General features: G+C 38.1%; 1 protein-coding gene across 1 annotated transcript in view; it reads left to right on the top strand.

The window, feature by feature from the left end:
- sema3bl (sema domain, immunoglobulin domain (Ig), short basic domain, secreted, (semaphorin) 3bl) overlaps positions 1 to 17,153 on the top strand; it is a 69,908-nt gene that overhangs the window by 37,985 nt on the left and 14,770 nt on the right. Inside the window, exons 5-10 of the mRNA XM_024293396.2 lie at positions 9,638 to 9,725; positions 13,057 to 13,173; positions 14,776 to 14,918; positions 16,497 to 16,611; positions 16,706 to 16,775; positions 16,996 to 17,140. Of these exons, the coding sequence (XP_024149164.1) occupies positions 9,638 to 9,725; positions 13,057 to 13,173; positions 14,776 to 14,918; positions 16,497 to 16,611; positions 16,706 to 16,775; positions 16,996 to 17,140 (678 nt within the window). The remainder of the gene's footprint in view (positions 1 to 9,637; positions 9,726 to 13,056; positions 13,174 to 14,775; positions 14,919 to 16,496; positions 16,612 to 16,705; positions 16,776 to 16,995; positions 17,141 to 17,153) is intronic.

The following is a 17,153-nucleotide window of genomic DNA, read 5'->3' as shown; positions in this document are numbered from 1 at the left end:
ATAATACAACTCACTGTTTCTATTATTGCTAAAGCTGATAAATGATTCTGTTTTTTTTATCAGGTTAAAATAAAATATAATTTAGCTGTAATTTCCAGCTGACATTAATCACCAGACATAAAGATGAATGAATTCACTTGATGTTTACGTTCAATGGTCTCACCCGTATTTTTTTAAGTACAAGTCGTTGTCATTTGCATAGTTTGACAAGGGAGGGATCTAACTTATACTAAGTAATAACTTGCATGTAATATTTTTTTGTTGAATAAATATTGGCCAATGAACAACTGATTACCTTTTAGTAAACGGTTCTTGCACTTTATTCCCTAAAGTGCGACTTATACTCCGGAGCAACTTGTACGTTTTTTTTTGCTTCTTTATTGTCCTTTTTTTAGATCTCCAGGGTGACTTAGGGTTTATTCAGACTGGACACATTTGGTTTGCTTAGAGTGAACCAGAGTCAATTTCCCCTGATAATCCAGAACAAATCTTCAGCTTGAATACAAGCAAGCAGTAGTAACCGCTCTCGGACCCATCTTTCGAGGGGGTCTCGGTTTGTTTCCAGTCGGACTGAGATTCCTCACTCTGAATACAATTGGTGGAATAATTTGACCAAAACAGCCACCGTAGCCAGTGGTCACGTGATGTAAGCAAAGTAGGAATGAAGCAGTGTGACAAATTTAAAGCAACGATTGTCGTGTTACTAAAGAAGGTTAAGGGCCAAACTGCTGACTTGTTAAAAAGTTTATTTTAACACAGCTAAACAGCGCTTATTACTTGTTTTTTTGTGTCTCGTCTTGTCGCGCGGCATGTGAACGCTGTGACGTTCACAACAATGAGGCACAGGAGCTCATTGACATGTGGTCGGATGAATGCAGACTTATTAAAACAAAATTTTAAACCCAGGATTTTATGTCTGCCACGGACATCAGTGATGATACAAAATCCTTGAAAAAAAAGGTCAGTGAGCTGTCTTACTTTTGATGTAAACATGCCTAAGATAGCACAAGAGTTACCGTGATCCACATTGCTTCTCACTGTTTTCCCAACATTCCATCTGTCATAAACACTTATCATCTTACTTTCATAGATGTCGTCTTGCCAGTAACCGTCTTGCAGCATGCCTCCACCATACCAAAGTAGCAGTAAAAGGTGTTTACCTAACGCTGATACAGACATTCTAAAGTTTAAATAAGGGAACTATTCCGACAAGGATTTCAAAGGACTTCCATAATTTCTGCCTCTAGTTGCTTTGCCCCGCCCTGGTAATTCCTGTCCACTGAGTGAAAAGATCTTTATTTATGTGGTTTTGTTTACAAGCTTTTGTTCGAAACTGAAAGGGTTGCTTGATGGCAGTCTGTATACAAACCAAATGTAACGTTCAGGACTCGATCCGAAACAAATCAAGCAGACTGGGTCCAGAACAAATGATTTTTCCAGTCTGAATACACCCTTATACTCCATAAAATACGGTAAATTAGCATTTGTTGATTTGTTTCATAATACTTGGTAAGCTTTTAGCAAAGCGACTTTTCAGGCACAAGTGTTGCTGAGGTTTTGAGTAGTTTTCTTTTCCCTGGAGTTGTGCCCACAACCTTCATTTGCTTCTTTAATGAAGAGAAAACTCTATATGTTTCTCACTAGCTTTGTGCATGTATAATACGCCTTTCTTTGGGCGTACTCAGCCATAGCATTAGGCTTTTCAGCCGCACATGCTGGCTCTCCACAGCCACTCAGCTCAGTGGAACCCTCTGCGGAGTCTCACACTCGGAACCATTTATAGCACAAGAGCCAATGAATGGGGCTATTAAGACGAGCTCATAGCTTTCTGTTTCAAGGCAGGTTTCACAATCCTTGCCCAGTGCCCTGCCCTGCCTGGCTCAGTAGGAGGGGGTCAAAATCTACATTGGCTAAGGGGGAGGGTGGTTGCTGGCAGAGAGTGATGTTGGGGAAATGAGGGAAATGGGAGAGTGCTAACCTTTCTGAGTGCAGCATATTTTTGTGGGTGAATTTTTCTTGGTTGTGCCATTGTGTGCCTCACATTCTGTCATTCTTTAGGGAATTGTTGAGGGTTCATGGCGACATCATAAAAATAGCAGGTACCACTGCATACCAAAAAGGAGCTGACATTCTAGAAAAAAGTAGGTCATCTATGTGACTCTGCAGACTAGTTAAAAAAGAACAGATTGCTGACACTTAACCTTTTAGCAATGCGCTGGATGTCTGCTGGTTGAACACTCGTCTCCAAACTCAACTGTAGTTTGAGTTTTTGTTGTGCATTTATTGTACTTCACTTACAATGTAGCAAAAACAGACATATTTAAGTTTATCAAACTCTAATACTACCAGTTTTTTATAGTTACTATGTAACTTCCAGTTTCAGTAATCAGTTTTATTTCTAATAGTTTTAGGATTTTTCTTACTTTTGAGATGATTATGTTAACATTGAATATGATTTTTGAGTTATGTTTGAGTTGAGACCAAACCTTTTACATTGTAGTTTTTTTTTTTTTAAATGTTCTTATTTTAATTGCCTTAAGAGGAAAAATTACAGATAATTAACGTAACAGTAATAAACTAATGTGTTGAAATTGGGCTCATTCTCTCAAGTTTAGAAAAAAAATGGTACAGATATAGAAAGAGGAAAGTATTCAGTGATCAAACAAAAATCTATACAGGAGTAGACACTCTTAACCATCAAATGTCCATTTTCATCTGTAGCTGGGCAGTCAAACCCTCCATCAAGTAGAACTGTCTTAACAATCCTGTCTTAACTTTTGCTTTCACTGAGCTGCGGCGTCTAAATCCGTCTGCAATAGAACATTGGTCTTTGGTGGGTGAGTATTTGGTGTATAAATTCATAAGAAATATCAGGGGATTCATGAGATACAGCAAGTGCTGCAAACAGCACTGACCCATTTCTAGTGGTTCACCTGACTCACGTCTCTATGGTCGCGACTCACGATATTGAGTACCCACAGAGTGACAACCCATCAGCTGTGATCCAAAGTCCGTGAGTCGCACGCAAGACAGGCAGAAGTCAGGCTCAGAGACACTTTTGCTACATATCTAATTGCCTCTATGCTTATCCTGGCAAATTGCAGTTATGCTTTTAAACCAGTAAATAAATAAATCAGCTATTTTTACTGACAAAACTCACAGTACAGAGAGCTATCGGATGATCTTATGGGACCAATTGAATCCACCATGTTAAAAGAAGCATCAACGCTCAATTATATGATAAAATTGCACTAAAATTTTGGTGAGCCGGTTCGTGGGTCACACAGCTCATGGCTGTAGGATGCGTCTCAAATCTTGTGAGTCGCAATGCACAAGATTTGAGTTGTGACCCACGAGATTTTAGTCGCGACCCACGAGATTTTAGTCACGACCCACGAGATTTTAGTCACGATCCATGAAATTTTAGTAGCGACCCACGAGATTTTGGTAGCGACCCACAAGATTTTGTTGTGACCAATAATATTTGAGTGATGAAACACCAGATTTTAGTGATGACCCATGGAATTTTTGTTGCGACCCACGAGATTTGAGTCAAGACCCGAAGAGATTTTAGTCGCACTACGCAAGATTTCAGTCACAACCCACAAGATTTCAGTCACAACCCACAAGATTTTAGTTGCGACCCACAAGATTCAAGTCGCAGCTCACGAGATTTGAGTCACAACCCACGACATTTAAACAACTATCCATGAGATTTTAGTCACAACCCACTAGATTTGAGTAACGATCCATGAAATTTTAGTCACAACCCATAAGATTTTAGTAGCGACCCATGAGATTTTAGTCGCGACCCACAAGATTTTGTTGTGACCAATATTTGAGTGGTGACACACCAGATTTTAGTGATGACCCATGGAATTTTTGTTGCAACCCACGAGATTTGAGTCATGACCCGACGAGATTTTAGTCGCAATATGCAAGATTTCAGTCACAACCCACAAGATTTGAGTCTTGACCCACGAGATTTTAGTTGCGACCCACAAGATTCACGTTACAGCTCACGTGATTTGAGTCACAACCCACGACATTTAAACAACTACCCACGAGATTTTAGTTGCGGCCCACGAGATTTAAGTCACAGCTCTAATGACATGAGTCACAACCCACAAGATTTTAGTAGTGGCTCAAGAGATTTGAATCCCAGCTCACATATGTGAGTAAGGTGAGCTATTGGAAGTAGGTTGGAGCAGTTTGCAGTGCCAGCCCATGCTGGAATTCATGGGAAAATCTGTACTTAAGATATCTTCTATTATCTTTTTTTGTTCTCTCAGGATGGTTTTATTCTTAGCATGTTTCTACATCTGTCTGTAGTACTACTTTGAGACGTATGATCTCATGGGGGTTGTAAAAAAAAAATATTTTTGTTTTTCAGTCAAACTCCCTCCAGAGTTGACTTCCAATTCTATTATAGCAGTTATTACATGCATCTCCCCACATCTCATTGGTTAAAAATACATTCATCTTGATATGTAGGGTGTTATCTGTTATACCTACCATCAATCTTCTGCACATCTTATGATTTTAAAACCTTGTCACCATGACTCACAACAAGGTACCTGCTGCCTTGTTGCTCGAGCAGGTTTGTATGTAAATGCTTGTCATAATCAGTCAGACCACAAGTGTGTCCTCTAAGGTCTTCCAAGAGTCTGCAGCTCACAGGATGATACCAGAGGGGAGCTGTCCATTTATTTAGCCAATGGTTAACTAGAGAAGAGCACACACTGGCATGTTTGTGTGCCCTCTCCCAGGAGCCAAGGTTCCACGGCCTCAGACTGGACCTTGGGTGGGATGACCCTTGACCTTCTGAGTGTTTCATCTCTGTTGGGGCTGAGGTGTTCCCTCTCTGTCCATCTCTCACACCATCCTGCCAGCCTCTTTTTAGGTGACAATGGTTTGTTCTCTGACCGTGACACATTTTCAAAACCAAACTAATACCTTTTTTTTAATTACCTATAAAGAAAGACCTTCATCTCCAACTTGTTTTTTCTATAAACTCTTGACCTTGAAACATGCTAAATTATTTGATGTTCAGCAAGAAATGTAATGTTTTTGACAGATATTTTAGTATAAGACGGGATCAAAGGATGAACAGGAACAAGACAACATTTCAAAAAAACCTTTCTAATAATTTACTTTAAAAAATACCTTTTTTATGTTATTTGTTGAGGTGCTTTTAAAATTTTCTTTTTATCTCCTTTCAAGATTAACTTCTAATGAAAAAATGATTTTTGCTCCCTTCACCGTCGATCACCCACACACTCCTTGACATCCACTGGAGTCCCTGTGGCGAGTGACACAAACGCCTGAGCAGCGTCAAAGACGTGAAAATAAACCATCTCAATACAGTGACGACACAAAGAGGACCAGACCACACACACACATACTCACAACGGGTCAAACAAAACACAACTCCCCAACTTGAACATATAAATAGGCAGAGGTTGCAGACAGAAACACACACAAACAGGAGGAGCAACATGCCTGTTTAAACACAAATATGAGAGAACTGAAATATACATATTTGAACCACTTTTAAAGGGACTTTAAAAAAAGAAGAGCATTTTCACTTTAAAATGAACACTTTTAATTGCATGGTTTCATGGTTTTGTGCCTTTGATTTATTTTTTTCATTTTTTTTTCTTCATTATTTACTTTTATCTGTATAAAATGTCTGCATCAAATGTAGGTTTATATTTACAGTGTTGCAGATAGACACTTGATGAAATTTGCAGTTTTCTTTGCACAGTAAAGCATTTAATTAATTCATTTAAATAAACTGATCCAGTGTTTTAATTTAACTTTAATGATGAAAAGTATCACAATTAATTTATTTAAAGAATAAAACTCTTTCTTCATGGCTGTTCCATTTTATTATGGTTTATGACCAAGGGAACAACCACAAGATTTTACCATATTTAACCAAATGTCAGGGAGCCGTATTCCTAAATTGACTTTGAACCCCTAAAATCTAATTTTAACCCTTAAGAAATTATGCTAAAGTCACAATTCCTCACAAAATGATGAACTCCTGGTGGCTAGTCCTCCTAGTTTTGTAAGATTACAGAGGAGTACATTTGTAAACTTTAAGGAAGGACAATTACAGGTGGTAACTGAAGGAGCTAAGACATTTTCAAGACAAAAAAAAAAAGAACTGATCAAAGAAAATTCAAGATGCCCAAAGGGTTGAAAACTAATGTTAGGGATGTACATACATTTTTATAATCTCAAGAACCGTCTGCTGTGATGTGTTTTGGAAAAGGCAATTTAGCAGATTTTATTGCAACAGAGTAAATTCTTTAAAAGTCCCTCTATGCTCCACACACGTTGTATGATGTTTAAATTGCAGTGTTGGACTGACAAAAACTGGAGTTAATATATCTGTAACACATGTTTTTGTGACCGTATTGTTGAGTAAATGACTAATAGGATTCCTAAAAGAAACAATTTAAGTGAGTCATTTTAGCTTTCCTGTTTTCTTCAACTTACTGATGATTTTAACAAGTCATATTTTGTTGAAGGAGGTATTCCATAGCCACAAATTTTATAATGAACTGTCAATCAAGAGGCCAGGCTCCCATTTACATTCAAGCTCAAAGTTAAACAGGAAATGGAGCGGTGCGGTTCCTAAAAAATACCCCTGTGTCATGTCTATTTAACGATACAAAAAAAAAGAAGGTTTTGGACTCAATAGCTTTCCTCTTGTTATTAGGACTTGAGTGTTTGTTCCTTATGTAGTTTTCACTTGGTATGAGCTTCAGTTTCATTAGAACAAAACAAATTAATTTATACCTTTGTAGATTTAAATCATTTTTAATTATTTAACCTTTATTTTTCCAGGAGGATCAATTGAGACCAAATTCTCATTTACAATGATGACCTGGCAAGAAGGACATTTTGTTGCTGGCACGTTCATTTCATGTCGAAAAGTTGAACAATTTTATATCGGAGTTAGAGTGATCACTAACTCCAATGTAATTTTGGTGATTGATTAGAGCTACTGTTGTTTATCTGAACTGAAATGTTTACAGTTTAAATATTTCATTCAGGTTATGTGGCTGGAAGTAACTATCTTTCTGCATGTCTGTCTCAATTATGTCTGGATCTTCTAGATGCTTCACTTCTCTCACCAAGAGTTTTCACAAATAGATCAAAAAGCTGAACATAATAAATTTAAAGTTCCACCTTATTCATCTTTGATCTATTTTTAAGGCGCTCCTAGTGGTATTTTAATGATGATTTGGTGGTTTTAGGGCTAAATCAAAAAAATCTATGTGGATTTCTTGGGACATAGTGTCTGCACAGCGGCAGTAGTTCATAGGAAATTCTCACTTTGAGGCTGGTTTATACTTCACAGCCAGCAGGCATTACAGCAGTCATATCCACAATCATGCGGTCTAGTTCAAACTAATGTTGGCTGGTTTTGATTGTGTCCGCGATGACTGCGATGAACCTTTGAGCGGCGTTTATACTTTTTAAGTGACACAATGGTCTCTGGTTTTTATGTTTAATAGCATATCAACGACACTTGCAGCCTCTGCAAGCATGTAGGTACATAGCAGAGGAGGAAGTGGTGTGTTCGTCCAACTGAAGCAGGCAATACAAAGGCGACAAAATAAAAATTAAAACTAAAAAGGGCAAATTGCATCATCTAATGCTGCTCTATATGAGACATGTATTTCCAGTAATTGCTCTGTTTTCTATCTAGTTGTCCACTCTGTGTGTCTGTATGTGAAGTTTGGTATTTCCAATAACTTCTTCAGTTAAGTTTCAATGATTTTCAGACATTTTTCTGAACAGAGTTTCCTTGATTTCTTCAATTGCTAAAATAAATTCAAATTAAAAGACGTAATTTGCATGCGTTTGCACTCTGGGCGTAAAATTCCACCCGAAGGTCTCACATTCTGCAGCGACTGGGGCGATTCCACTCCGTTAGCATTACCCCTGCGGCGTGAGCAATTACAAATCGCTTGGACGTATACACCAGCTTTTAGGTGTGGGCGGGCATGTTGAGCAAGCCTGCCCCCACTTCCCATCAACCATGTGTTTCCACAGTCTCCCGCTAGCTTACAGCCCCTCACACCCCCAATATAACATAACCGGAGCTACCGAGCCATAGAGTTTTGAGCCAGACAAGGAAATCAAAATGTAAATGGATCTAATCGTCTATAAGTGGACGTATCAGAATGGAGGAAGCTTGTTGCCTTCTCATTATATTTCCTACGTCACAACTACAAGCTTCTTCAAATGTCCTTTTTTTATCTCCTCCTGATTCACAACAATTTAAATAAAAAAATATTCAGAAATGTTTTTTAAGCTTATGCATGTCCTCCATGATGGGAAAAACGCAACAAGAACACGTTAAAAGCACTAAAAACATGATTCTCATTGGAGTGGGTCTTTAAAGTCTTGTGTTTACAAAGAAGTTTAAAGTGTTTACGATGGTTTGAATTTGGCAGATTGACTTAACTGTTGTTTTTGTGAGTGGCATAACAAGTTATTTGAGAAGGCACCTCAAAGAGAGGTGCTGTTGTACATAATGAATATAAGAAACATGATCTGGCCATTGGTTTTCCGCATCCATGCTATCCATCACGTATTACACAGCTGACTGCGTGTGTCATTGTTTGTCCTGCAGACTGTCTTACAGTATTCTTATCCGGTTGACTACAATGTCATCATCTCCCCTGTGATCTCTGCTTACTGGAGGACTTGCCCACCTCACAACAATGCTCCATTGTCTATCGGAGCAGCAGAGACTGAGGCTCAGAGTTCAGTGCGAGTCCACTGTGATGCGGACTTGCATCAAACCCGGGGGCTTCGACGTAGGTCTGGTCACCTCCCACTCCCCCTTTATTCTGGAAGCGGGCCACGTTTGATCACACCCATGGAGCTCTGGCAGAGACAGCACGGCACGTTGGTGGCCTTAAAGTGGAAGAAAAAAAGTTTAGAACCAAAAAGCCTTTCCACCACTTTGCCTCCTTTCTGATCTTACAAGTCACTCAGTCAGGACATGAAAAGCTGTTCATAACACGAACACAGAGAAAGAACCTGTCTGTTTCTTTAATCCGTTCATCGCTGCTTAAGTCAGACAAAAAGTTATCATTTGGAACAAGTATGCGTTGTTTGCTCAGATACTGACAATTCTCAGTATTCCCTTTAGTGTTTTTGTTCTTTTGTGCTTTTCTTTACAACTCAGCCGAGTTTACTTCACTGCAGCAATCCCAGGATTGATCTGCAGATGCTGGGAGCTGCTTGGAAAGCTGTCTGACCTCTGGCAGCTACACTGATTCTGCATTTCCTCCTATCTCAGACTGCGCTGTAGTTCTCAGACAGACAGGAGTTCGATGAAAGGACACGTCTAAATATTTCGGAAAATATAAAACACATTAAAAGCAGAAACATTAGTTTATGTCCTGAAAAACCTGACTGCTCCAAGGTCAGAAGGACAAAACTTTTCTTCTTGAAGGAACTAATGAAGTAAATATGATTCAGTGATTTTTATGCTATTATGTGAAGCAAGACTGATTGTACAGTTTTTGGAAAATTGAAGCATCTTGTTGATCCTATAGAAGACTTGCTTGAAGTAATTACTGATAGGAAGTCTTTCCCTCTTCAGCATGTGTTCACCATGAATCCCGGGAATGTGGAGAGTGGACGAGGAATTCCGCACGACCCCAGCTTCACATTCGCCAGCACTTTCAGTGGTAAGTCTATTTTCCAGTGCTGATTTTTTTGTGTGCGATTAATTAAATGTGACTTGTAACTAATTAATCTATTTTAATTGCAACTATGTTTAACCTAATAGTTGTTGTAAAAAGCCTTGTTTTGACATATTTTCATTTAAAATCATGACATAATGGTACAGTAAAAGATCAAAGAAAAAAATAGCATTATGAACTTTTTCTGATAAAACAAATATTACTCTTACACCAACAAGAGGTTAGTTAAGGCACTATAACGTTATCTGATGGGAATATATGATGGCCAGAGTAGGTTTAAGTCAGAGTGACTTAAGTGAAGTGAAGTTATTATTAGATATTAAATTGTGAAAAAATATGCTGGTTATATAGACGTCCAAAATTGCTTTTTGCCGGACCAATGCATTATAATCTGGATGAACTGGATCTGCACGTCCATATGACGCCTGATAAAAATCTCAATCTGACGTTTAAATGTTGAATCAAAATTGTTGTTAAAGTGAGGTTGTCTTTAGACATCAAAATAATTAACTTAGTTAATATCGACATTGCAATATATCACGATATTTATTCCTGCGATTGATTCTCAATGGGTTCCCACCAAGTATTGATCTTTTATTTTTGTTTATGGAGGCTGTAAAACGTTAAATTCATCATCCTTTAGTGAGACGTTCCTTTGGAGGAAGTTAGGGGGAGAGCGTTGTGAGACTGACCAATGTGCCTGACAGCTACTTTAATTACTTAATTTTTGATTTGTTGTTTACAACAATTTTGCAGTAATGGCATTGCTGTTCATATTTACTATTGTTAACATTGAATTTTACAGATAATTCCAATTCAATTGGTGTCAATCCATTTGAAAGACATAGTATCACTGATTTCAGCAGTGTTGCAAAAAATGTCTATTATGTGTTGCACAAAATAAGACACACGTTGTTTATTATGAATATGTTCAAGCTAAAAAACAAATGGCGACATACTTTTCTAAAAAATGTGTGTGTTATATATTGTGAGTTATTAGAGATGATTTTTTACCAATTATTGCAGTATTGCGATTTCATTGATATCGTGAGTCATGTATCGCGTATCGCAATGTTTGGTACCCGGCGCTCGTGGAATATAAAAGACGTTTTCAGCTGAGTTCAATCAAATAAAGCGTTCATGCATATAAACAGTTGAACCCTTGTTTTTTGTATCTTAGAACATGACGATAGTTTTGATTAAAATTAGATTAACAGCATAAAAAAAAATAATGCGCTAATTTGTCTGTAACTATTTATTCAAGATTTACCCATAATTTGACATTCCTGCTATTTTTGTTTTTACTTTGCTATTTTTTAGAGAGTCCTTTTATATTACAAAAAAATTGACTGTTGTTTGCCAAGCAAAAAAAAAATACAAATGAAAAATGTGTTTGTTTTTTTTTTTTTTGAATGATTCATTGTGTAGTTTAAATAAATTCAAAGTCCAATCCATCTTTAACTTTTCTGCACAGAAATCTCTGACATTGAATTTTAAGCAACAACCCCGAGTCACCCCCTTTGGAGACACATTGACTAAATTAAGCCGCTCTGGGTGTTTCTCTCTAAATGTCATCAGGTATTTATTCTAGCTTGATAAATAACTTTTATCCATGCCAGTAACCTGCAGTGCAGGGGTTAGTTTGGGGTGGAGTTCTGTATACATCGCTTCTTCTTTTTCTAACTGTGTTCTTCCAGAGGCAGAAATCCTCCCGCCGTGGTTTGTTCTTTGGCAGAAAAACTTCAGGTAGAGCCAAATCTTTAGTAGTTTGGCTCTTGGTGGCCCTCGGTGGGAAAGCAGAATTATCCAGCTGTCACAGACTATTTGAGCTTGTTACTTGCAAAAAGGGGTGATGGACACAGGTAATTGGTAATCAAAGGCACAAAGCAGAGGATTTCTTTCAGCTTATGGAAGTTTTTTTTTGTGAAAGTGTTCCTCGCCCTCCCAAGGTCATTATAAGTCTGCTGGTTCAGTAAAAATTGCCTGGAGCTTCAGTCTTTCCCTCTCCAGCAATATGTTTTTTTATTTTATTACTTTGAGAATGGAATTGTGCAACTAAAAGGACTAACATGTCCCACATTTGCAGATTTTTCTTCTTTCTCTGTTAGTTTCTGACTTCTTTGGTCTCATTTAGTTGAGTTTACAGTAAAATGTTCTTCTGGGAAAAAACAAGATATGTCAACAATGGAAAAAAAAATAGAACTTAAAAATATTTCTGTACAAATATCAACTTGTGCCTCCACTTTGGTTTGACGACTGTCCACCAAAATGCACAGAGATCCTGATCCCGCCCCCTGTCGAAACCAGTTAATGCATCTCTGCGTTTGTGAGATAACGTCATAACACTTTACTCGGAACTGACCTTATGTGAGTCTGCAGCCTGAAGAGGGATGGGTGTGCGTGTTTCTGATGCAAAACCAAAGCCAAGCATAATAAGCTCATGATGTCGCAGGAGAGTGTCCAGATTCAGTTTCTGCAAGAGCTGGGAAAATTTAACACCGTTGAATTTTAAAATGAATAGATTTATTTCATGAAAAAATAAATCTCAGTTATTATATGGATGTCAGATTTTTTTCTCTGTTTCTGACCTATTGGAAAGTTAGTGACTTTTGTCTGGTGACTGCTAACCCTGATTGGTATATTCTTTCTCCCAAAACCATCAAAGAGCACCAGTGGGAAGACTGGGTGTTTCATTTCCATGTACATGAATTTCCCGAGTCACTGAAAGTCCAAATTGGTTTCCCTACTGTTAGTCTCATTGCGGGACGTGTTCTGTGAGGTATGTTTGTCTTCAGAATTGCTTGCAGCTCTTTCAATAGTTTCAGTGTTGGATTTATTTGATTTCTTCCCCCATTTGCCTAAACCCCTAATGTTCCTGTCACCTCTAATTTTCTTCATGCTCCACTTCACCAAACCTTTTTTATGTCCACCAAAAGCGTCTCATTTATTTTGGGGCTTTTTCTTCTCAAATACTGTTTTTCACAAAGTCTGTTGTGATCCTTTAATTATTGTAACACAAAGTAAAAAAACATCTGAAGACAAATGCTTTCTGCTCCTTATTGTTTCACTGGAAGTGTGGATGGAATCGCTCAGTCATGTCTGTGTAGTTTTGACTGAATTGCTTGCAGCAATAAAATTTACATTTCCTAGCAAGTCAATCATTGAGACATTTCTTGAGAAGATGTTGAGGATTGATTTTTAATCCACAATTGTCACATTTACACCAACTACTTCACATTCTTCATGTTTAAAATGCCCTCAAGCTTTTACATCCAATGCTTTCCCGTGAGTTTACTCTCCCGCTGCTCATTTCCAGGAGGTGAGTTGTACACTGGACTGACAGCAGACTTCCTTGGAAGAGACGCTGTGATCTTCAGGAGCATGGGCGGCCGTTCCACCATGAGAACAGAAACGGACCAGAGACTCCTCCATGGTAAAGCCTCACTTGTTAGCCTATATATTAAAAAAGTTGATTTTAACGGGTTATTAAAAAACTTTAAAACATAAATGTTGGAGGAAACAGATGTTTTCCTCCTGCATGCAGGGATTTTCTCCAGGCACTCCGGCTTCCTCCTTCAGATTCAAAATTACCGCTTAGATGTGAGTGCATGTGGTTGTGTGGCCCTCAATGGCAAACTGTCCAGAGTATACGAAGTCTTCACCCAGTTTGATAGGCTCCATCAACCCATTGACCCTGAGGATAAACTTTAGAAAACTTATAGCAATAGACAACATCTGAAGCTACCTACACACCAGACATAGTGTGCACTCTAAACAGGTATTTTTAGAATACAGTGTTCACACTGGACTGAACTTTCTTTTCACAGCTCTATTCCGATATTTGAAAGATTTGGTGTTGCATAATTCTGTGACGGAGTGGATCTCTGTCACTGTGTAAGGGCTTAACAAAGTGGATTTGTTTGTGGATTTACACACTTTTCACCTTTGACATCTATTGTAATTCATTTTTTTTTTTTTGTACACTGGTTTTTGGTTGTTCTCAGTGTTTTACTTCCTGGTTTTTTAGGAGCACTTCTGTTCCAGGAAGTCCAGTGGACCCACCTATTTTAGTTTCCTTTGACATTCCTTTTGTAAATTGAAAATGTTTTCTTTTTATGTTGCATTTTTGTCTGGAAATTGTTGTTCTATTGAAAAAATATTTTTTGTTTATTTATGTTGATTTTTTTTTTACAAGCAAGATACACGTGAACGATTTAGTTTCTTAAACGTGTTTGATTCAGATTAGTATTTGGGTTGGCTTGTTGAAGGGGTGGGGCTAACCACCTATAGAAGAGGACCTTTTCAAGATGGACGCCTTGGAATGCAGAAATAATTATTTAGAAATATAATGGTATATGGCTACAATTTTAGCAGATAATAAAAGTTGTGATTATTTATTACATTTCTTTGAAGGATAAAAATATTGAGTAGAGTAGGCTAGTGAAAGCTTTCATAGATTGGGACTTGTTTAAGGTTATGACTTATAAAAGACAAATACTGATCATGGTCCACACTCCATTCCAGTAGGTGGCGGTAATGCACCTTTAAGTTGTTTGCCAACCGCTAAAGACATCACAGAGGAAGAAGAAGAAAATGGACGCCCTTTCAGTTTTATTGCTTTCATGGTGCTGCACTGTAGGTTGCTTCCCTGCCATTCTGTTGATATATGTTTCATACATTTATGCCTGAAGAACAGCATAAAAAGAAGATATTATTGACTCTTTGTGTGGACAGTGGACATCTGGGCACAAATTTATTTCTTCTTTATGATCACTTTCAAATGGTTGAGACTTCCATGATTTGAAAATGATGCGACCCATACGTCACTACAAAGCACATGTTCAACGGCTGCACATTTTGCATGTAGAACCCAAAAACGGTCTTAGAAACTGCGCATACGTGTGTTTACATAGACTTTTCACTGGAAGTGACTGCATGAACGCTCATTTCCGAGCCTCAAGTGAATGTAGCATTCCAGTTATATTCTTTCTTTTTAGAATAATATTGTAATTATTTTTATTTGTTTGTTCTGCAGACCCCAAATTCATTGCGGCGCACCTCATCCCGGACAACAGCGACAGGGACGATGACAAAGTGTATTTCTTCTTCACGGAGAAGGCCTCAGAGGCGGGGGACAGGGAGGGCGCCATACACACCCGAGTCGGACGAGTGTGTGCGGTGAGAAACTTCCGCATGCTTCCATTGTTAGTCAATGATGATGTTTCAGGCTGCAGACTTAGATGGGACATAACTATTTTTACATGGATTCTTTCTCATACATTTTTCAAATCTTGTCATCGATATTCACATTTCATCGAAGGAGTGAAAGAGCATCCTCACACTCAGATTTCACCACCAAAGCACATGCAGCTGGCAGATTTTCCAACCACATTCTCCATCTGCTCTTCACGCTCGCTAATATTCTTTCACGCATTGCTTCAGTCTATAAAATCCTATATGTGCAGAGAGAGTCACACATAAATAAAGGCATGCAGGGGAGCATATACAAGTGCACAAAATATGGGAGCACACAGCTGCAAGATTTTAGGATTGGAAACTGGTGTTTGTGCCAAAAAAAGTTTAAACATCTCAGACAAAACTCCAAATAAATTTCCAGTTTTACCTTTTATATTCTTTATGTCAACTTTCCTGCTCCTCTTCTTTCCCTCCATCTGTTTTTCATGCAGTTTTCTGCTTTATTTCCTTCTCACTTCTCTGTTCCCTCCCAGGCAAATGTGACAAGTTGTCAACACTTTGGTCCAAATTATACAAAATGATGAATACACTGGTATTTTCACACAGACAGACTTGCAATAAGGCTCTGCTGCTGTTGTCTGGAATCCACTGCAGTTCAAAGCTTTTAGATGACGACAGGCCGACACATAGAAGATGAAGTGTTAAAGTCGATTAACCCCAAAATGTTTTAAAAGTTAAATAATAGCATTGACTAACAGTAACAAGACGATTATGGCAAAATAAAGGTTTTTAATCAGAAAAATTGAAGATTGCTTCGTCAGAGTTGAGCAGCATGCTCAGACAGGGGTTAGGGAGGAGGGAAGAATTCGGACCGGGCCCAACTGTCCTAGGGACCTTTTCTCAGTCTTGGTACTTGGAACCTCTGGTCTAATGGACATAAACAGCCTCCCTAACGATGCGAGGGCTTCATCCACAGTAAAGGTTTACAAGTAAAAGCTTAAAACTCTTCTTTTTAGTATAGCTTCTACATGTCCTCATTTTAATTTGATTTTATAAATTGTACTAATAATGAATTTGATATCATTTGAGTTGACTTTTTATGTGTTAGTTTGTATTGTTGATTATGATTGATAATAATTTTTGATCTTACTACTATTTATTCTTTTATGGAAAGCACTTTGAGATGTTTTGAAACAGGAAAAGTGCTAAAAAATATAAAGTTGAACTGAAATTGAATAAATCAGACCCTCTAAGATTTCAGGGTCATATCTTCAAAGGAAAACTTAAAGGAATTTGAATTCTTTGTGCAGTGAATGTTTTCTCTTCCTGCTCTGATAACAGGTTTCATCTGTGAAGTGTTTGTCTTAGAAAAGGCTCACATGTCTTCTAAGTTTTATTGTGTTGAATATTAGAACCAGAGCAGACATCTCTGTTATCTGAAATAACAGTAAGTTTTATAGTTTAAATCTAAATGCAGAGCAGTGGTCTGCTTGAACAAAAAATAATGTCTGTTTGGGGAGAGATTTGAATCTTATAGATTTCTGCTGTTTTCTCTGACAGAATGATGTTGGAGGCCAAAGAGTTTTGGTCAACAAGTGGAGCACCTTCATAAAAGTCCGCCTGGTTTGTTCGGTTCCAGGACCTCACGGCATTGACACACACTTTAACCAGCTTGGTGAGATTACAGATATAGAAAGAAAATCAGCATTTGCTCAAACTTGTATTCAAGTCACGCACAAACAAACTGGAAATGTCTTAATGTGAAACAGAGGATGTTTTCCTGCTGAGGACAAAAGACGAAAGGAACCCAGACATCTATGCAATCTTCAGCACCATCAGGTACATCCTTATTTATCATCTAACCTGACCCAATCCATGCTGTTCTATGATGTATTAAGTTATAAAATGTTTTCATTTTTTGGACATACTATCTTGCTTCTTTATTTGATATATGCATCTTTATAACAAGTATTAAAAATTCCTTGGTGTCAAACTATAGTCAGTAATTCTGGATGGATTTCCTGCTCATGTCCTGAGTTTTCCGTCGTTTTGTCCACAGCAACGTCTTCCAGGGCTTTGCTGTCTGTGTTTACCGCATGGCTGACATCAGAGAAGCTTTCAACGGACCTTTCGCTCACAAAGAGGGTCCTGAACACCAGTGGCGTGCTTATGAAGGCAGAGTGCCTTATCCCAGACCAGGGGTGGTGAGTACTCTCC

This window comes from Oryzias melastigma, linkage group LG7 (assembly GCF_002922805.2).
Source record: "Oryzias melastigma strain HK-1 linkage group LG7, ASM292280v2, whole genome shotgun sequence".
Lineage (NCBI taxonomy): Eukaryota > Metazoa > Chordata > Actinopteri > Beloniformes > Adrianichthyidae > Oryzias > Oryzias melastigma.
Note: the sequence above shows the minus strand (reverse complement) of the source record. Positions and strands in the feature narration are given on the sequence as shown.